Source organism: Bubalus kerabau, chromosome 1, assembly GCF_029407905.1.
Source record: "Bubalus kerabau isolate K-KA32 ecotype Philippines breed swamp buffalo chromosome 1, PCC_UOA_SB_1v2, whole genome shotgun sequence".
Taxonomy (NCBI): Eukaryota; Metazoa; Chordata; class Mammalia; order Artiodactyla; family Bovidae; genus Bubalus; species Bubalus kerabau.
The window spans coordinates 4026135-4047924 of NC_073624.1; the positions used below are offsets into that span (position 1 = coordinate 4026135).

Consider the following 21790-nt stretch of genomic DNA (forward strand, 5'->3'; position numbering starts at 1 on the left):
ATCAGATGAGAACAAAGAAAGCTCTCCGTTAACAGTAACCAGGAGGAAAACATTTGACTCTCTCTACCTTCTCCATGGCCTTGAATGGAGGCTATTTGGCAGCACAGATACAAAGTGGTCCTAACGTACTCTGTCTGCAAATTCCATATTTACTGTCAAGACAGCACAGGTAAGTATGTGTAATGATTAACAACAGTGAAATATCTAGTGAAGATCAGTCAGTCGTTTGTATGTTACAAATGTTATTTATAATAAAAATTGCTGTCATTTCTGCTTCAACCAAACTAACACAAAATATTCGCAAAGACTTTAAAAAGCTTAGCTACTTCATTCACAGGAAGCCGAAAGTGCTTAGAAGGACAATTAAAATCCAACCGATGGACATTCCTTTTAGACAGGAATGCATACCCTGAAGACAACTTAGAAATGAAATGTTACTTTACAGAACAGAAACAGCCTCTGAATTATACAAACGGTAGGATTTCATTTCCTTCAAGTTTGAACAGATCTGTAGGTTTAATCTTGGCAAGTCCCATTTGAGTAAAATTAAAGAAAACTACCAGTGATTATGTGTAGCAGGCTAGAGCGGCCTAACATACTATCTGTACACACATCTTACAGTTAATTCATCAAGGGGACCCCCTACTGAAAAGGGAACTAACTGCTTGTCACTGTAACACTACAGCTAAGAATCTCATTCTTGTTAAAAGACTTCTTCTAATACCTGAGATTTAATTAAAAATTGGCACACATGCTTTAGAGTAGTTTAACCACTATCACTGAGGAAAACTATCAGAACACACACAAGTTCAGAGATTAAAGTAACAACCACTGGTTATTTAAAACCATAAACCTCTTACTGATCTGACTGCGTTAGGAAGAACCAAAACAGAAAATAAAAACATCTCTAGCTCCTATCAGAAAGTCTGCACCAAAGTCTGAAACTCATTTTGGCGACCTCCAACTTCTCCTGTACACGCTGTCTTCCCCTCTTCTGTCACGAGGACTCTCAAGCTGTCCCTGAGACGAGCTGCGGGGCTGGCAAACTTTTCCTGAAAAGGGCCACAGAGTAACTAGTTCAGGTCGTGAGGATCTGTTAGCTCTGTCCCAGCTGCTCTGCTGCTGCAGGGTTAGGGCAGTCCGAGACAGCACCCACACACACACACACACAGCTGTGTTCTAGTGAAACTCTTCCTGTGGACGCTGGGATTTAAAGCTCACATCATCTTCATGTATCATGGAATTCTATTCATTTATTTTGCCCTACCATTAAAAATGTAAAAATTAGTCTTAACTCAAAAACTATTAACCAAAAAAAAAACCAGTGGTGGGTCAGTTTTGACCTAGAGATCAAAATTTGGCTCTGACCCCAGCGCTGAAGGGTTTCAAATAAATGTCCTCTCCTCATCCCCCCAAAAAATCCCGTCTCCTTCTACTCCAATGTCCTCACCATACTCAAAATGCATCTCTCCTCAGAACAGACTCTCAAGTGCGTTATGTCAAGGAAAGCAAGCAGAGAGAAGGTGGATGCACGGAAGTAGGGCATCCAGGAAAGAACTGTGCGCGCAGAGGAACCTGGCGGATGGCAGGGCTGGCACTAGAGGCCCAGGGAGAAGGCCAGGCTGTTCCAGAAGAAGCGCTGGAGCAACTACCAGTCATATTGGGAAAAACCAGGACCGGAGCCTTAAGCAAAAAGGAACTCCATGTGGATTTAGGAATGTATGTTAGGCACAGGCTCTGCAGGCCACTGAAAGGACCACTGGCCTGATGAGAAGCCAGGGAGGGTTCTGAGCAGAGGAGTGATGTCACCTGCTTTCACTTTTAAAGGATCCCTCTGCTATTCGGTAAAGAACTGATCACAGCAAAAGAAAGAAAAGACACATGGAGATCAGTTAGGACACTCTTCCACCACGCAGTTGGGAGAGGAGGGGCCAGCGGCAGACGTAATAAGCAAAGACCAGACTCTGAATATATTCTGAAGGTGGAGTCAATGAGATTTGATGAGAAATTATTATGAGGGGTATCTGAGAAAGCAGAGTTGAGGATGGTGCCAAACTCTGACCCAACTCTGGCCTGAGCAATAAATGGACGGACTATCTCCTGTTGACTGAACTGGAGAAGACTGCTGTGAAGATACTGGGGGAGGGGGAATATCAGGAGTTCAGTCTGAGATTTGCCACATCTGACATGCCTATGCGAAATACAAGCAGCAATATGGAGTAAGCAGATGAACATGCACGTCTGAACATCAGGAGCCAAGTCCAGCTGAAGACAGTGTTAGAGCTACCACCAACTCTAACAAAACCCCAAGACTGAAGGCAACCGCCATGACAGCACAGGTAGGTGGGGAGAATTCTGAGGGACTGAGTGCGGGACCTCAGGAAGAACAGCCAATAAGACAGAAGCAGCAGAGGGGTGGGGTTCTGGGAGCCAAATGAAGACGGTGTTCCAGGGAGAAAGAAGTGATGAGCAACGTCAAGCAGCAGAGAAGATGGGATTTCAGGTGAAGACCAAGGGGCCTGGCAATGTGGAATGGTTTCAAGAGAGAGGAAGGGGAAACTGTAGTAGATGAACATAAAAAACCCTTAGAGAAGTTTATATAAGTGGGAGAAAAAAATGAGGGAAATGGGGGAGAGATTCTTCTTAGGATGGGAAAAATCACAGCACATTTATCAACTGATGAGAATAATCCAATAGAAAGGGTGAAATGGATGATTTAAGAAAGAGGGGAAGGGAAGAGAATTGTTGGAGCAACGTATGCAAAAGAGAGAGGAATATGTGAAGACCTCAGGGGGGCTGGCATTTGGAGAAGGGCAGTACCCCCACAGTACCCAAGGGAAGGCGAACTATGGGGACAGACTGAGGCAGCGGTGCGGAGAGGAAAGCGGGAATTCCTGGAAACGCAGGAAGCTCAGAATGAGCTCAGTGGAGGCTGAGGGAGCGCAAACTGCATACGTCAGCTAACTAGGGAAGCGGAAGAATCAAACGGGCCGGGCCATGGCAGCACTGCCAGGGAGCACGAAATCCCTACACAAGGTCAGTGAGCGTCAGTTTACAGAAAGCCTAGTGTGTTGTTACGTTCTTCTCCATCCTGAACAAGGATGTGTGCAAGTGGAAAAGCAGCAGTAAGCTGGATTTAACTAGAGCTAGAGTTTTACCACCGAAGTATAACAAAGGAGAAGAGGCAAGGCAACTGAGAATGAATACAAGGAAATGCTTTATCACTGATCCATAGGTCTAACCTGGATTTAAGGGATACGTGACTATAAGGGACAGAGGGACTAAAAGGGACAGAGAATAGGAGGAAGTAAGATCAACAGACTGCGTGTCCAGCGGGGAGCGTAGACTTAGTACAGTAGGGGACCCAGAGACAGACAAGACAGAACAGGCAGTCAGAGTGGGACTCTTGGAATCAAGACTGCGGAGGGCATGCAGCCACGGTTAATCACAAGGCCTAGGTAGCACACTGCAACGTGTGGTTAGATGGGGGAAGCGGGAGAGGGGAGAGGTGGTCAAAGTCAAGAAATAAAAGGTCAGGGTAATGAAACGATCATCTCAGTTCAGTTCAGTTCAGTCGCTCAGTCGTGTCCAACTCTTTGCGACCCCATGAATTGCAGCATGCCAGGCCTCCCTGTCCATCACAAACTCCCGGAGTTCACTCAGACTCACATCCATCGAGTCAGTGATGCCATCCAGCCATCTCATCCTCTGGCGTCCCCTTGTCCTCCTGCCCCCAATCCCTCCCAGCATCAGAGTCTTTTCCAATGAGTCAGCTCTTCGCATGAGGTGGCCAAAGTACTGGAGTTTCAGCTTCAGCATCATTCCCTCCAAAGAACACCCAGGGCTGATCTCCTTCAGAATGGACTGGTTGGATCTCCTTGCAGTCCAAGGGACTCTCAAGAGTCTTTTCCAACACCCCAGTTCACAAGCATCAATTCTTCAGCGCTCAGCCTTCTTCACCATCCAACTCTCACATGCATACATGACCACAGGAAAAACCATAGCCTCGACTAGACGGACTTTTGTTGGCAAAGTAATGTCTCTGCTTTTGAATATGAAACGATCATCTCAGTAAACACTAAAATAACCAAGACTTGAGACAGGAGAAGTAACGCAGAGTTAACAGTGACCCAAAGTCAGATTCTTCAAGGAATGACAGAGTGACCACCTGAACTGTTAACAGAAAGAGATCATCTATGAGCTATACATGCTCTGGTGGCGTGATGTGCAAAGCTGCAGGCATCGTGGAGGGAGAAGCTCTGACAGCAGCAACGACAGCTACCTTCACACCTGCACATCCTCAGGCTCAGCAATGCACACGATAGAGGAGGAAACAGCCCACTTGGAGGACGTTCTGGGAAAGGTGTGTCCTTAGAAGTGAGCCATATTTCACCTAGATCAAGAAGATGACAGGAATGTCCAGAGAGGTTGAAGACACAAGGAATTTTGCACATGGTGGTGGTTTAGTCACTAAGTCGTGTCCGACTCTTGCGACCCCATGGACTGTAGCCCGCCAGGTTCCTCCGTCTATGGGATTCTCCAGGCAAGAATATTGGAATGGGTTGCCATTTCCTATTCCAGGGGATCTTCCTGACCCAGGGATTGAACCCAGGTTTCCTGCACTGCATACCATCTCCTACATTGCAGGCAGATTCTTTACTGACTGAGCCACCAGGAAAGCCCCCTGCACATGGGAAGGGTTTTAAAAGTTGAGTCCAAAAGGATCTATACAAAGCCTTAAGGGAACCAGTGAGTAACAGAAAACCCAGTTTCCCATATTAATTAAAAAATTAGCTTGTAAATGTCTAGCAAAATCCCTGCTGAGATTTTACTTTGAATGGCACCGAAACCACAGGCCACCCTGGGGAGAAGTGATGTCTCCGTGTTACTGTGTTTTCTTATCATATCATGGCATAACCATATAATCTCTTTTGATAGGCTTATAATATTCTCAGCGAGGATGACAGCCACTTGTACTGAACCGTGTTTATGCCATGCCCACCCAGCACCTTGCTAAGCACTACATACACATACTCCTCCATGGCCATCGTAAGTGGATCCCTCACTTACAAACTGTCCTTGTTACCAAATGCAAGTCTGTGTTCCCAATGCACAGAGAGGCCAGGAAATACCAAAATTCTAAGAGTTTGGAGCAGAGAGAGGTTTACTGAGGGCAACACAAGAAGATGTGTGGCTCACGCCTTAACAACCCCAAGTTTTCCGCAAAGCCCTTTTCTAGGAAAGGTGAGGGAGGAGCATGGGCAGTTGTTGCAAGCTTCTTGGTGTCAGGTCACAGTCAGTAGCGATGCTCCTGTAAATCTACCAAACGAACGCTATTCTCTGTTCTGACAAGAAAAGGCAAGGTCCCAAGACACAACTTTCATCCTCCGAAGTCCTGATCCTGGCTAAGAGAAGGCATCCCAGTGGGCCCCAGTGGAACCACGACCACTCACAGTCGCTCGCTGACAGTTGGTTGCTGTGGGAAGGGCTCACTGCAGCACCGACCAATGGCTGAGAGGGAACCAGGATCACTAACTGTCGCTCACTGACAACTGGTTGCTTAGGGGCGGGCCCACCCCGGCACGGACCAATAGTAACGGTTCCTGGTAAGGGGGTGCGGGTTAACTGTGCACAGCAACAGCCCCTGCTAAGGTCTGCGCTCGGCCACGCTCCACTACACTCTTAGCTCTAATGTAACTTCTCTCGGCTTGTGGCCACCAGAGGTTGACTCAGCCTGCAGTGGGCCCCAGGGTTCCTCTGCCTTTGAATGAGTATCTTTGCCCACAGTCCAGTGGCCATACCCTCTGGTCCAGGGACCACTACAAAAGACTGGGAGGATGAAAAGAGCTGAGAAACTCTCCTCTGAGGGCACAGTGGGTCACCATTCTAACCTTATTTATTTTGATTTGCCGGCTCAAACTTCTTCCTGTCTGCTTTGTCCATTTAGGATAATTGGATGCTCGGGGTGGCTCACACTGACCACATCTGTATTTTGAAGCTGACTCAGAATACCTTACCGAGTGGCTCCGTGTGGCAGTCCAGCTCATGGCACAGGTAAAAATAAAGGGACCTGTCACCACACGCTACACAGTTCTGTTTATAGTGCTGCATAATTGACGTCCTCTCTCAGCACAGCTGATTCTGAGTCATGGTTGAGTCAAGACAGCATGTGGCCCCTTCACTAAGCTGACAACTCATGGGGGTCTGAAGGGGGCCTGTTTTGTGTTGTGGGTTTTGTTTTGTTTTGTTTGGCTGTTGTCTTTGGTGCAGCCAAAGACTTGCTGGCCAGAGGCTCAGTTGTGTTTGGGGAGAACCTATGTGAGCCTGTGTACACACAGATGACCGGTTTATTCCGAGTTCTACATTATGCCGGCCTCTCAAGGGCTCAGCAGTCCCTTTCGCTATGAATGTTAGTCTACGTCTTGATGCAAGCAATGAAGGACACCAAAACACTTCTGACCTCTTGAAATCACGATCCTCTGTCATATCTCACAATGTTTTATACCTCTCTTACCAGAGTCCTTCCTCTATGCTGACTCCAGGAAATTAACTATTTAAGGAAGTAATAAAAACACAACCAAGGGTTCATTCTGTGCTAGGTACTAAAGGAGATCCTGAGGACACAGAGGTAAGTAAGAAGCCTGCCCTCAGGTTTGGGCTCATTCTAGCCGACAGGCAGGTGAGTAAGTGACCATAATACTCTACTGCAGTTTTTCGCAAGAGGTAAGGGGAATATGAGGCAAAAGCACCCAGGTCAGAAGGCAGAAGGTCTAAGGTCATCTGCAACCCAACTGTGGCACAATGGAGACCAAAAGCCCCCCTCCAGCCTGTGGTGATCAGAGCCACTATGGGAAAGGCAGTGTCACGACAGGGTGACCTGCATCTGAAGAGAGCAGGAAAGAGCTGGCCTCAGGGCAGCCTTGGGCTTCCCAGGTGGCTCAGTGATAAAGAATCTGCCTGCCAGTACAGGAGGTGAAGGAGACACCAGTTCAATCCCTGGGTCAGGAAGATCTCCTGGATGAAGGAAACGGCAACCCTCTACCGTCCGCTTGCCTGAAGAATCCCATGGACAGAGGAGCCTGGGGGGTTGCAATCCATGGGGTCGCAAAGAGTCGGACATGACTTACCAGGCACACAAGCAGCACAGCCCTATGTGTGGGTCACGTGCAAAGCTGTGCACCTCCAATGTTAGGAGGGAGCCACAGAACTTCATAGACAGAACCCGGTCCACGATGTGGCCAGCATGGTGACCAGTTGTACGAGCTCCCAGTATCACTAGGATACAAATAACCAATAGAAGGAAGGCCTGACCTTAGGCTGGGGTCACTGGGGAAGAAGGCAGAGCAAAGGGCAACATGATTACACAGAGAGCAGTGAGCCCAGAAAGGCAGGAAAGGCAACAAATCTCTCAAGGTGAGCCAGCAAACTAAAAGTTCACAGAGAAAGTCTAGCCCTAGGGAAAACCAGCCTTTCCTCAGCGCTCTCTGTGACAACCCTTCAGAGTGTGTGCCTCCCAACCTTGCAACTCTCGATTGTGCTGGGCCAAGCCCGAGTCCAGGACACAGCACTCCAGCAGGGAGCACAGAAAGGGATCAGGGTGCCTCAGACCAGACCCACAGAACAAGCACTTAGAGATTCTCCAGCTGGCGAACCAGCAGGCAAAGACTTGACGACACAGGAGGAGTAACCCCCCTGATTAGCATGCAGAGCCAGGGTTGCGACAACACGCGGGGGGCAGGGAGGAGAGGGTCTGGAACTCAGAGTTCGACGGGCTGTCTCCTGGCACTTCTGTGTCTAGGGATAACAATAAATAGGCAGCGGCAGCAACCACAGGCGGACTAGAGCAAGGCCACCGAGGGCTCAGCCCCCTCGGCATCAGGGCCCGGCAACAGTGATGGAGAGTCAGGGGAGTCCAGACGGGAATCTGGGGCCAGCAGATGACTGTCTGCTAACGGCCTCAGGACAGGCTGCGCCAGGGGGACGGGACTTACTGCTCCGACATGCCCGTGAGGTCTCTTCTTTAAGATTCCAAACAGCGATGGCCTCCAAGAGTCCGTGACTGAGTGGACAGTGTCAGGCAAGAACAGGTCTCAGGAGAAGAGCAGACTATAGCAAACACTCATGGTGTCCCTCATCACACACCTTTGGCCCATCTAGTTAATGACCCCAAGGGCAATTCTCACGACCTCCGTGCTCAGACAATTCAGAGGTGCATCCCCCAGGGATCCCCAGTTGGGTTGAGCCCCAGCTGCCTCCAACAGCTGCCAATGAATATGGCATCCTTACGTCAGCTCTCTCTCCTTCCACACCAAGCTTCCCCTCTCCAACACTTGTGATTGCTGGGGCTTGCCTATCGTTAAATTACTTCACTCAAGTTCCTACCTCAAATTCTGCTTTGGAGAAAAAAACTCAATGGCTCACGTATACAAGGAGGCGTTTATAAAGATGGTCTCTGCAGTGCTGTTGGAGTTACCAAACATTAAAGACAAATCCCAATGCCCAACAGTAAGAAAAGGTAGATAAATGATGATGTAATCTTATGACCATACACTCCACAACAGTTGAAGTTAATGATCTAGCTCTCTATGTATGAAAACTGGTAGCACTCAAAAACAGAGCAAAAATTAAAGATGCAAACTGAAGAGTATACAGCATACAACATACCATGTAACACGTAGCCGGGAGGAGAGAATGAGCTAGAAAGCGAAACAAAGAGCCCCTACCCACCACATCCACCGCCGGCAGTCACACCCTCTGCGTCAGCAGGGCAAAGGCTAATAGAGTTCTGCCAAAAGAACCCACTGGTCAGAGCACATACCCTCTTGCAACAACACAAGAGAAGACTCTACACATGGACATCACCAGATGGTCAATACAGAAATCAGATTATATTCTTTGCAGCCAAAGATGGAGAAGCTCTATACAGTCAGCAAAAACAAGACCAGGAGCTGACTGGGACTCCTGATCATGAACTCCTTATTGCCAAATTCAGACTTAAATTGAAGAAAGTAGGGAAAACCACTAGACCATTCAGGTATGACCTAAATCAAATCCCTTATGATTATACAGTGGAAGTGACAAATTCAAGGAATTAGACCTAACAGAGAGCCTGAACAACTATGGATGGAAGTTTATGACATTGTACAGGACACAATGATCAAGACCAGCTCCAAGAAAAAGAAATGCAAAAAGGCAAAATGGTTGTCTGAGAAGGCCTTACAAATAGCTCTGAAAAGAAGAGAAGCGAAAAGCAAAGGAGAAAAGCAAAGATATACCCATTTGAATGCAGAGTTCCTAAGAATAGCAAGGAGAGACAAGAAAGCCTTCCTCAGCGATCAATGCAAAGAAATAGAGGAAAACAATAGAATGGGAAAGACTAGAAAGCTCCTCAAGAAAATTAGACATACCAAGGGAATACTTACTACAAAGATGGGCACAATAAAGGACAGAAATGGTATGGACCTAACAGAAGCAGAAGATATTAAGAGGTGGCAAGAACACACAGAACTGTACAAAAAAGATCTTCATGATCCAGATAACCACGATGGTGTGATCACTCACCTAGAACCAGACATCCTAGAATGCAAAGTCAACTAGGCCTTAGGAAGCATCACTATGAACAAAGCTAGTAGTAGAGGTGATGGAATTCCAACTGAGCTATTTCAAATCCTAAAAGATGATGCTGTGAAAGTGCTGCACTCAATATGCCAGCAAATTTGGAAAACTCAGCAGTGGCCACAGGACTGGAAAAGGTCAGTTTTCATTCCAATCCCAAAGAAAGGCAATGCCAAAGAATGTTCAAACTACCACACAATGGCACTCACCTCAGTTCAGTTCAGTCGCCCAGTTGTGTCCGACTATTTGCAACCCCACGAATTGCAGTACCCTAGGCCTCCCTGTCCATCATCAACTCCCGGAGTTTACCCAAACTCATGTCCATTAAGTCAGTGATGCCATCCAACCATCTCATCCTCTGTCGTTCCCTTCTCCTACCACCTTCAATCTTTCCCAGCATCAGGGTCTTTGCAAATGAGTCAGCTCTTTGCATCAGGTGGCCAAAGTATTGGAGCTTCAGTTTCAGCATCAGTCTAAGATGGACTGGTTAGATCCCCTTGCTGTCTAAGGGACTAACAGTCTTCTCCGACACCACAGTTCAAAAGCATCAATTCTTTGGCACTCAGCTTTCTTCACAGTCCAACTCTCACATCCATACATGACTACTGGAAAAACCATAGCTTTAAGTAGATGGACCTTTGTTGGCAAAGTAATGTCTCTGCTTTTTAATATGCTAGCTAGGTTGGCCATAAGCTTTCTTCCAAGGAGCAAGCGTCTTCTAATTTCATGGCTGCAGTCATCATCTGCAGTGATTTTGGAGCCCCAAAAAATAAAAGTCTGTCACTGTTTCCACTGTTTCCCCATCTAGTCTGTCACTGTTTCCACTGTTTCCCCATCTATTTCCCATGAAGTGATGGGACCAGATGCCATGATCTTAGTTTTCTGAATGTTGAGTTTTAAGTCAACTTGTTCACTCTCCTCTTTCACTTTCATCAAGAGGCTTTTTAGATCCTCTTCACTTTCTGCCATAAGGGTGGTGTCATCTGCATATCTGAGGTTATTGATATTTCTCCCGGCAATCTTGATTCCAGCTTGTGCTTCTTCCAGCCCAGCGTTTCTCATGATGTACTCTGCATAGAAGTTAAATAAGCAGGGGGACAATATACAGCCTTGACGTACTCCTTTTCCTATTTGGAACCAGTCTGTTGTTCCATGTCCAGTTCTAACTGTTGCTTCCTGACCTGCATATAGGTGTCTCAAGAGGCAGGTCAGGTGGTCTGATATTCCCATCTCTTCAAGAATTTTCCAAAGTTTGCTGTGATCCACCCAGTCAAAGGCTTTGGCATAGTCAATAAAGCAGATGTTTTTCTGGAACTCTCTTGCTTTTCTGATGATCCAATGGGTGTTGGCAATTTGATCTCTGGTTCCTCTGCCTTTCTTAAAACCAGCTTAAACATCTGGAAGTTTACAGTTCACGTACTGTTGGAGCCTGGCTTGGAGAATTTTGAACATTACATTAGCATGTGCTGCTGCTGCTGCTGCTAATGTGAGATGAGTGCAACTGTGCAGCAGTTTGAACATTCTTTGGCATTGCCTTTCTTTGGGACTGGAATGAAAACTGACCTTTTCCAGTCCTGTGGCCACTGCTGAGTTTTCCAAATTTGCTGACATATTGAGTGCAACACTTTCACAGCATCATCTCTTAGGATCTGAAGTAGCTCAACTGGAATTCCATCACCTCCAACAGCTTTATTCGTAGTGATGCTTCCTAAAGCCCACTTGACTTCACATTCCAGGATGTCTGGCTCTAGGTGAGAGTGATCACACCATCGTGATGATCTGGGTCATGAAGATTTTTTTTGTACAGTTCTTCTGTGTATTCTTGCCACCTCTTCTTAATATCTTCTGCTTCTGTTAGGTCCATACCATTTCTGTCCTTTATTGTGCCCATCTTTGCAGTAAATGTTCCCTTGGTATCTCTAATTTTCTTGAAGAGATCTCTGGTTTTTCTCATTCTATTGTTTTCCTCTGTTTCTTTGCATTGATCACTGAGGAAGGTTTTCTTCTCTCTCCTTGCTATTCTTAGGAACTCTGCATTCAAATGGGTATATCTTTCCTTTTCTCCTTTGCCTTTCGCTTCTCTATGCCTTACGAAAGCCTTTTCCCCCTGAAACCCACTGAGTCCCAGAAGGTATCAGTATTTGATACCAATACATTTCAAGGGGGTGGGGAAGATGCTCCCAAACTGAAATGGTTTACAAAACCATTTCAGTCACTCTGCACAACCACGCATGTTACCCAGAGGTCCTGAAGAGCCATGATAAACCACCTCTGCCACCCCACCCTGAGGAAGGAGACCTCAGCCCCACACCAGCAGCATGACATCACTGCGAAGCGAGACTCCAAAAGCGCCCTCCCACTGAGCTCTTCAGTGGACAAGGAGCTGAACTCTCCAGAGCCACGTTACTGCCCGCACCCTTCCAGGACTACTTTCCTTTTTTCCCAGATTTGGTTCCAAGCACTTCATGAGTGTCAATCACTTCAGCTCATCTCAGGCTCTGGAAACAGAGAGCACTGTGTGGCATGGAGGAACACGTGAATCAAAATCCAACTCACTCTGAGTGTACTAAGAACATGAGATGCCCAGTTCCGTCTTCTTTTCTTGGAGGAAATTTGACAATTCAGAAACATTGTTTTACCAGTAATAATTCTCAACTAGGAAGCAGAAAAGACAGTGATATTTCCACAAAGCCCTTCCATCATGCTGGCTGAGATTCAGCTCAAGTAAGTTCTTCTGGGCGTGGCAGGGAGAAGAATTTTACACACAGAAAACTGAGATATAATGGACAGTGAATTACACAGATGGCTAGTGTTTCATGAGTATGTCAAGTCCAGGCAACCAATACCCCCAATCTGGATAAAGCAGGTTTCCCTCACTTCAGAAAATTCCCTCATGCTCTTTCCCAGTCAGCCCCCAGCCTCCTGTGACAACCACTGTTCATGTCTTCATTACCAGTCAGCGACACAGAGAAGGTCAGCTTCGCAGGACTGCACTCTTTGTCTGGCTTCTTTCATTCGGTGCCTTCTGAGCTCCGCCCGCACTGCTGTGTATACCGGTGGTTCAGTTACCAGGGAGTTTAGTCATCCGCCCACTGACAGACGTTGCAGTAGGTTCTAGTACTTGGCTATTATCAACAAAGCTGCTACAAGCACTCTTTCACAAGTCATGTGGACATATATTCTAAGATAAATACCTAGGGTTATGGGCAGGAGTATGTTTCAGATCAGATCAGTCGCTCAGTTGTGTCCGACTCTTTGCGACTCCATGAAGCGCAGCACGCCAGGCCTCCCTGTCCAACACCAACTCCCGGAGTTCACCCAGACTCACATCCATCGAGTCAGTGATGCCATCCAGCCATCTCATCCTCTGTCATCCCCTCCTCCTCCTGCCCCCAATCCCTCCCAGCATCAGGGTCTTTTCCAATGAGTCAACTCTTCACATGAGGTGGCCAAAGTACTGGAGTTTCAGCTTTAGCATCATTCCTTCCAAAGAAACCCCAGGGCTGATCTCCTTCAGAATGGACTGGTTGGAGTATGTTTAACTTTATAAAAAAACTGCCAAAGCATTTCCCAAAGCGGTTGCACCATCCACGCTCCCACCAGCAATGGACAAGACCCCCAGCAGCTCCACAGCCTCACCAAAAGATGTCAGTCGTTTCAATCCCAGCAAATCTAATGAGTTTGCAAAGGTATCTCATTATGGTTTTACTAGTTTATAACAGCTTTACTGAGATATAATTAAACAAAGCATGCAATCATTCACTTAAACGACTTAATTTTCTCAATTTTGGTATAGTACATTAACTTAATTGTGGTAAAATATGTATGTATTAAGGGCTTCCCAGGTGGCGCTAGTGGTAAAGAACCTGCCTGCCAAAGCAGGAGACCTAAGAGATGCGGGTTTGATCCCTGGATAGGGGAGATCCCCTGGAGGAAGTAATGGCAATCCACTCCAGTATGCTTGCCTGGAGAAGTCCATGGACAGAGGAGCCTGGTGGGCTACAGTCCACAGAGTCACAGTCGTACACGGCTGAAGCAACTTGGCGACAGTAGCAAGTATATATTAGGTTGGAACAAAAGTAACAGCAGTTTCAGACTGTGAACTGTAAGTCATTATAAGTAGGCGCAAACATCTTTATTAATCAAAACAGGAACCATTACAATCAACACATTTTCACCAATGAGAAATGTTTGTTTATTCTTGTAGCATAAAAATCTGTACTTCAGGATTCCACAGACTCTTGGAAAGCATTTTCTGCCTCCTGTGGTTGTGTTTTCCTTGCAGAAAGTTGTCAAGATGCTTAGAGAAGTGGTAGTCAAGCAGCGAAAGGTCAGGGAAGAAGAGGTAGTCAACTGGCAAAAGGTCAGGTGAATATGGCGGATGAGGCAAAACTTCACAGCCCAGGTCACTCAGCTTCTGCAGCGCTGGTTGTGCGATGTGCAGTCAGGCACTGTCGTGGGAAGAACTGGGCCCCCGCCGCTGCCCAATGCCAAAGCAGGCGTGGAGTTGTCAGTGCATCTCATCGGTTTACTAAGCGTACTTCTCAGATGTAACGGTTTCACTGGGATTCAGAAAGCTGCAGTGGATCAGACGGGCAGCAGACCACCAGTGACCATGACCTTTTCTGGTGCAAGTTTGGCTTTGGGAAGTGCTCTGGAGCTTCTTCTTGGTTCAACCACTGAGCTGGTTGTTACCAGCTGTCATATAAAATCCACCTGTCATCGCACATCACAACCTGATTGAGAAATGGTTTGTTGCCACTGCATAGAGTAAACGACACTTCAAAACGACAATTTTTTGATTTTCGGTCAGCTCCTGAGGCACCCACTTAGTGAGCTTTTTTCACTTTTCCAATTTGCTTCAAATGCCCAATGACTACAGAATGGTCCAGGCTGAGTTCTTTGGCAACCTGCTGAGTAGTTGTAAGGGATCAGCTTCAGCGACTGCTCTCAGGTGGCCGCTGTCACCTCCCAGGGGCCTGCCGCCGCATTCCGCATCTTCACGGCTCTCATCTCCTTTGCAGACCTCCTGAACCACCACCACCGCAGTGGATTTGGTAGCAGTTACTGGGCCAAATGTGTTGTTGATGTTACCAATTGTCTTCACTGCTTTACGACGCATTTTGAACTCAAATTCAAAAAAAAAATCACTTGAATTTGCTTTTTGTCTAACATCATTTCCATTCTAAAATAAATATAAACAGCAAGTAATGTCATTAGCAAAAAAAATAAAGTGAGAAATGTGCATTAAAATGATGTATAACACAACCAATTTAAGAATGTATTCCAATATCAAATGGCAAAGTTCAACAATGCCAAACCAAATTATTTTTCCACCAACCAATAATATACAATTTTACATTCTGACCATTTTTCAGTATAGAATTGTGGCTTTAATTATATTCATAATGTTGTACAAACCTCACCACTAATTCCAAAAATTTAGTATCCCAAACAAATTTGGTAACTGTTAAACAATAACTCTTCCCTCCCCGCCAACCCAGGTAACCTCTAATCTCCTTTCTGTCTATGAATTTGCCTATTCTTAGCTCTTCATAGAAGTGGAATCATACAATATCGGTCATTTTATGTCTGGCTTCTTCCACTTAGCCTGTTTTCAAGGTTCACCCCCATTACAGCATGTGCCAATATTTCATTTCTTCTTATGGCTACACAGTATTCCATTGGATGTACATATGACACTTTAGCCATTCACCTGTTGATGGACACTTGAGTCGTTTCCATCTTCTGGCTATTATGAATAATGCCTCAGTGAAAACTGGCATACAAGTATCTGTCTAAGTTTTTGCTTTTAATCCTCCAAGGTACATACAGACCTAGGAGTGGAACTGCTTGATGGTATTCTATGTTTAGCTTTTTGAGGTCATAAAATTATTTTTTACATAATAGCTGAACCATTTCACATTCTCACCAGCAATGTACAAGGGTTCCAAATTTTCCACATCCTTACCAACAATTTTTTTCCTTTTTTTTTTTTAGTAACAGCCATCCTAAAGAGCATAGAGTGGAGTTTTTGTCTTAATTTGCATTTTCTCAATGATTAATGATGTTGAGTACTTTACCATGTGCGTGTTGGCCATTTATATATCTTTCTTTCTAAACCAGATTTTTTTCCGCCCAATTTTTTACCAGACTGTCTTTTGTTACTGAGTTTCAGGAGCACTTTCTATATTTCAAGGCAAATTCTTTGTCAGGTATATGTGTTATAAATATTTTCAGTCTATGACTTGCCTTTTCCATTTTCTTATTGGTATCTCTTGATAGGCAGAAGTTTTTTTAATTTTGATAGTCTAATCTGATAATCAATTTTTCATGAAAGGTCAATGTTATCTGTGTCCTGGATAAGACATATCTGCTTACACACAAGATTACAGATATTCTCCCATCTTCTAAACATTTTATAGTTTTAAATTTTATGTTTAGGTCTACAATCCATGTGGAAATATTTTTGTGAATGGTAAAAGGTATGGGTCAAAGTTCATTTTATTTCATTTAGATATCAAGTTGTCCTACCATCCTTTTTTGAATGAAATTGTTTTTAGACTGATTTTGGTTTGGAGCTTGCACATAGTTTGGAAACAGTCTTAACATTCCTTATACGACATTCAGCATTCAATAAAGAGAAGACCAGATGACTACACACAAGAAGACAGAAACTGACAACAGATACTTATCAGGCATGTTCTCTAGAATAAGTATAATTAATATGCTTAGGAAAGTAAATGACTATGAATTTCAACAGAGTAATCCATTTAAAAAATCAAATAGAAATTCTACAAAACTCAAAACTACCTGAAACTAATACAATAGACAGCACATGGGACACAGCAGAACCCAGAAGAGAGAACGGGAAGGCAGGAGGAAATTTCAAACCAAAGCTCCGAGAGAATCGGAAAGACAGAAGAGAGGCTTTGAGATATACAAAACACAGTGAAAGGTTTAATATAGGTGTAATTAAATTCCTTGAAGGAAAGGAAAGAATGAGAGAGAAGCAACAGCTGAAAAAATACTGGCTGACAATGTCCTAAACTGTTCAAAGATACCAAATTCAAGAAGCATTATCCAAAGAGGGTAATTACAAAAAAGCCAACTACTTCTGTCTTCACGGGCCTTCATTCTGGAAGAAGACAGAGCATAAATAAGAAACCTCTATTAATAATTACATAGTATGTAGAATCTAGTAATTGCTTTTTTAAAAAAAAAAAAAAGAAAGAAAATAGGGTTTATAAGGAAAAGGGGCTCCAAAGCATGGAGGGGAGGGAAGCGTCTGCCCTATTAAACAGTATACACAAAGCCTGGAAGGAAGAAATCGGGAAAATACTTTTGACTAAACACACATTAACAAGAAGAAAGAACCCATACTGACAGAAGATTAAAACAATTTACCAGTTCAAGTATGGAACAAAAAGACTACACATGCGCCATGAGTAACTGTGCGGCGTGTGCTCAGTCGCGTCCTACTCTCGGCGACCCCGTAGACTGCAGCCCACCAGGCTCCTCTGTCCATGGGATCTTCCAGGCAAGAACACTGGAGTGGGTGGCCAGTGCCTTCTCCAGGGGATCTTTCCCAGCCAGGGATGGAGCCCAAGTCTCTTGCACCTCCTGCACTGGCAGGCAGATCTTAACCGCTGAGCCCCCTGAGAAGCCACATAAATAATGACTTATACAAACAGCAGTAATTCCACAAGACTTTGTTAAGAACCTACAACTATCAGACTGTATGCTAGATGCTAGGGACCCAAGCAATGTGATCCACTCACTTTACTCAACAAGCTTATCAGATGGAAGAGCAATAATGTATCAGTTTAAGCATGAGAAGATTTATGGAAAGCAGGACCCGAACAGTACACTAGTTCATGAATACTCAAGAATCCTACAGAAAAAAACACAGTAGCATTACTCAACAGAACTTGCCGTGATGATGGGAATAATCTGTATCTGCATGGCCCGAGAAGGTACCATTAGCCACATGTGGTTACCAGTCCTGAGAATGTGGCTGGGACAAGTAAGGAATGGAATGATTAATTTTACTTATTGCTGATTAATTTAAATAGCCACATGTGAGCAGCTTCATGGACAGTGGAAGTAAAGAGTATCACTTGGCTCTACACTTGAATACAGGGGAGCTTCCTGGTGGCTCGGACAGCAAAAAACCCACCTGCAACGAAGGAGACCTGGGTTCAATCTCTGGTTTGGAAAGATTCCCTGGAGAAGAGAATGGCAACCCACTCCAGCATTCTTGCCTGGAGAATCCCCATGGATGGAGGAGCCTGGCAGGGCTACAGTCCATGGGGTCGCAAACAGTCGGACACAGCTGAACCACTAAGCACACTGCTACATAACAAATGAGCCCCAAACTGAGCAGTCTAAAGCCATCCCATTCATGGTCTCACACAGGTCAGAGTCCCTTAGCCACTTGTACAAACAGCTGCGGGCTTGACTGGGACTAAGGATCTGCTTCCAGGATGCTCCTCACATGGCTGCTGGCAGGAGGCCTCAGTTCCTCACCGCACAGACCTGTCTAGGTGGACCCCTGAGTGTCCTTATAACATGGCAGATGGCTTTCTTGGAGCAAGCGATCCAAGAGAGAACGCAACGAGGAAGCTTCAGGGCCTTCTGTGCTCGGAAGTCACACCCTGTCACTTCCCCCACATCTAGTATTTAAAAGCAAGTCACTAAATGCAGCCCCCGCTTAAGGGGAGAGGTCAAATCCTCTTGCTTTCCTCAGTGTGATTCCTGTGTCTTGCGCTTTTCAGTTTGCTACTGTGGTGCCTCCTTCTGCTTCACTTATGTCCCATCCAGCCTCTGACACCTCCGCCCATCCTCCCTCTGGGTCCATCAGCACTGGATGGATCTTCTCAGGGCAGCTGGCCTCTGGAAACCCTGAGACCCTTCTGAGAGGCAACTAGTGATGTGCTCAGACACGCTGAGAAGCAGAGGCAGAACCAGAAGTCTGTCCTCACAAACCCTCATCAGGGGCTCTCTGCACCACCACATACTATCTGCCTCCCGACTCCAAGACCTACACATCAGGTCACCTTTCCCGGCCTTCAGCTCTTCCTGAACTAGGACAGAGTTCCTGCCTGCCCCAGGAAAAACTCAAATATGGGATGCACCTTCACCTCTTCTCATTCTTCCCCAGCAATCCAACTGGTCCCTGAGTCTTGTCCATTCAATCTGGTAAAGATGTTTCAATATCTATCCTAGCCATCCCCCATAGACAATACCCTAAATTCCGGCAGTTTTCTCTTTCACTTGGGCTTCTCCATCAAGTCGTCTGCCTCTAGCCTCACCCTAATGGATCTCTCACAATGGCAGCCAGAGATCTGTCTAATACACAGATTTGCCAGGCCACACCCTTGAAAGAAACTTCCACTGTTGTCTTTGATCAGTTGCTAAGTTATGTCTCTTCAGGACCCCATGGAATGCAGCATGCCAGGTTCCTCTCTCTGCAGTTTGCTCAGATTCATATCCAGTGAGTCAATGACGCTATCTATCTCATCACCTGCCGCCCCTTTCTCCTCCTGCCTTCAATCTTTCCCAGTACCAGGGTCTTCTCCAATGAGTCGGCTCTTCACATCAGCTCTTCACTTCACAAAGTACTGGAGCTTCAGCATCAATCCTTCCAATGAATATTCAGGATTGATTTCCTTTAGGATTGACTGGTTTGATCTCCTAGCATGGTTCCCCATAAACTCCCCTCACAAGAAGCAGAGTCAGGAAAGGCCTTGTAAACTGGCTCAGGGCCTTGGATTTTATCCTTCAGCTTATAAAAAGGAACTTGATATTTGACTATGTCCTCTCTACCAGATGCCTTATCTATGTTATCTCATTTAAACTCAAAGACCATGCAAAATCAGCACACTGTTCCTCCGCACATACTGTTCTTTCTAATTAGCCCTCTCATCGGTAAGCCTAGAAGCCATAGTAACCTAAGGCCTTTCCTGGACCACAAATCTCTCCACCAGATCCACAGTTCCCCCAGCTCCACCATCTCTTCTTGGCTAGACTCTCTTACAATTTGTTTACACGGCAATTACCCTAACCTGCTTGAAAAAAGGGTATCACGTGCATCTTTGCACCTTCGGCCCTAGCAAAGAACCTGCTTCAGAGCAGGTCCTCAGTGAAAGCTGATGATTGGTTGACTAAAAGGGAGCCCATCATGGTATAGATATCCTAAGCATTAAAGCAATCAACAAATCTCTCTGAGGTATCACATCAATTAACTCATCTCCCCAAAAGCCAAAGGAGCAGTGCCCAGGGTTCTTAACACTCTTTGAATTGCTCAACACTTACTGTGATTTGAGGCAGAAGTGCTCAGACCAAGTGAACCTCTAAGACCATCTGGACTTCTCCCACACTCCCTCTACTCTTTGCACATACTTCTGCGATTCCAGAACAGGGCTTCCCAACAAAATACTTACGGAGAACCATCCATAAATGTGTTAAGGGATAGTATCAGCTAACTTGATTTAATACTATGTGTCAGATATGTGCCAAGGACTTAATACGCATGAGTTCACTTAATCTTGACAACCTCACCAACAAAATACTGTCCAACCTTAGTTCTATTAAATAGACACACAAACTGCGGCCCAGAGAAGACTAGAACAAAATTAAACAGGCACTGACTGGAGACATCAGGTACTTTGTATTTTCACGTGCTTTATTTCATTTATTCCTCTGTACAATTTAGCAATGAAGTCGTGTATTACATTTCCATTTTTAGGCAGGAAATCTTAAGGCTTGGAGAAATGGCACCATAACGCATCGCTTGTAGGGCTAGGAGCCAAATCCAGATCTTCAGAGTCCCGGACACCTTTTACAACGGAGATCTGGCCCTTCTGTGGCTGAGTCGGGACTGAAGTGGCCACTGTGCAAAGCGGGGCCACCACTGGGGACGCAGAGCCTGGGCTCACAGGACGAACGGAGTGACGCCGCCTCCCACCTGGCACATCTGCAACCCAGCTGCACGTTCCGCTGCTTCTGGGGGCCTGCCAGTCTGTTCCAGCCAGGCCAAGGAGACCATCTTGCACGTTATCCGGGCGCCATCACCGCGGCTCAACTAACCCAACAGGCAGGAGGCGGCGAAGAGCTCGCTTGGATCGGTCCCCCTTCCTGCGCCCGGCCTCACGCCCGTACTGACGAGTGGGGAGCAGGTGTCACCCCCGCCTCCCAGCCCGGGGCCCGCTGGTGAGGCGCCGAGCCGCCACCCCGCCGCCGCCCCGGGAGGAGGGGGCGCCCCCGCCCCGCTCCCGCAAGCCCCGCCGGGCCGCCCCCGACGCCCGCGCCCTTACCGATTCCGCTGCTCTTTGAAGAGCGCCGTCAGCGCGCGGAGAGCCTCCAGGTCCTGGATGGGCGCGGGCATCATGACGCCCGACAGCCTGCCGGGCGGCGGCCTGGGCGCCGCCATCTTGCCGCTCGCAGCTCGGGCCGAGCGGCCGACGACGAGGAGCCGGAGGAGGAGGGGCAGGAGGGCCGGCGGGAGGGAGCGCGGGCTGCTGCCTCCGCACGCCGCCGCCGCCGCCGCCGCCTCGGCGCCGCTGCAGCCCGCGGGCCCGGCCGGGAAAGCGCGAGACCAAGCGCCCAAGCCTCGCCTCAGGCCGGAGGACGCGACGGCGCGGCGAGGGGAGGGGGCGCGGGCGGAAGTCCCGCCTGCGGGGAGGGGGGCGCCGGCCGGAAGTTCGCCCTGTGGGGAGGGGGCGCGGGCGGAAGTTGTGTTTGCGGGGGTGGGGACGTCAGGAGGGCGGAGGGCCCCCAAGGAGAAGTCGGAGGGGTGGCCCCGGAATGGGGACACCCTGAGCGGGGCAATGGGGACGGAGGGGGTCTCCATGGGAACGGGTGTGGGGGACGAGGGTACCCTGAGGGGGAGATGCTGGCAGACGGGGGTCTCCGCAGGAGGGGATGTGAGGAAGGCTGGGGAGTCCTGCAGAGGCTTCCCTGGAGGAGAGAAGGCTGAAGACCTCGATCCTGCGGTCGGGAGGGTTGATCAGGGCTCACACCGACCCCCTGGGAGCTAGAGCAGTCTGTGTCCATCTTGCAAGTCTCAGTCCCTGGAAGCTCAGTTCCCAGTTCTTCAGTCAGTCAGTTCAGTCGGTTAGTCGTGTCCAGCTCTTTGCGACCCCATGGACTGCAGCATGCCAGTCTTCTCTGT

The 21790-nt window shown here is 47.0% G+C and overlaps 1 protein-coding gene across 3 annotated transcripts in view; it reads right to left on the reverse strand.

The window, feature by feature from the left end:
• The window catches only part of ATXN10 (ataxin 10), a 142526-nt gene extending 121258 nt beyond the window's left edge, over positions 1-21268 (reverse strand). For 2 of the 3 annotated variants that reach the window (XM_055562857.1, XM_055562920.1), the window contains exon 1: positions 20934-21268. In XM_055562857.1, the coding sequence (XP_055418832.1) occupies positions 20934-21049 (116 nt within the window). In that variant the 5' untranslated portion in view covers positions 21050-21268. The remainder of the gene's footprint in view (positions 1-20933) is intronic. The other variant, XM_055562833.1, reaches the window with a different exon arrangement.
• Between the last annotated feature and the right edge of the window lie 522 nt (positions 21269-21790).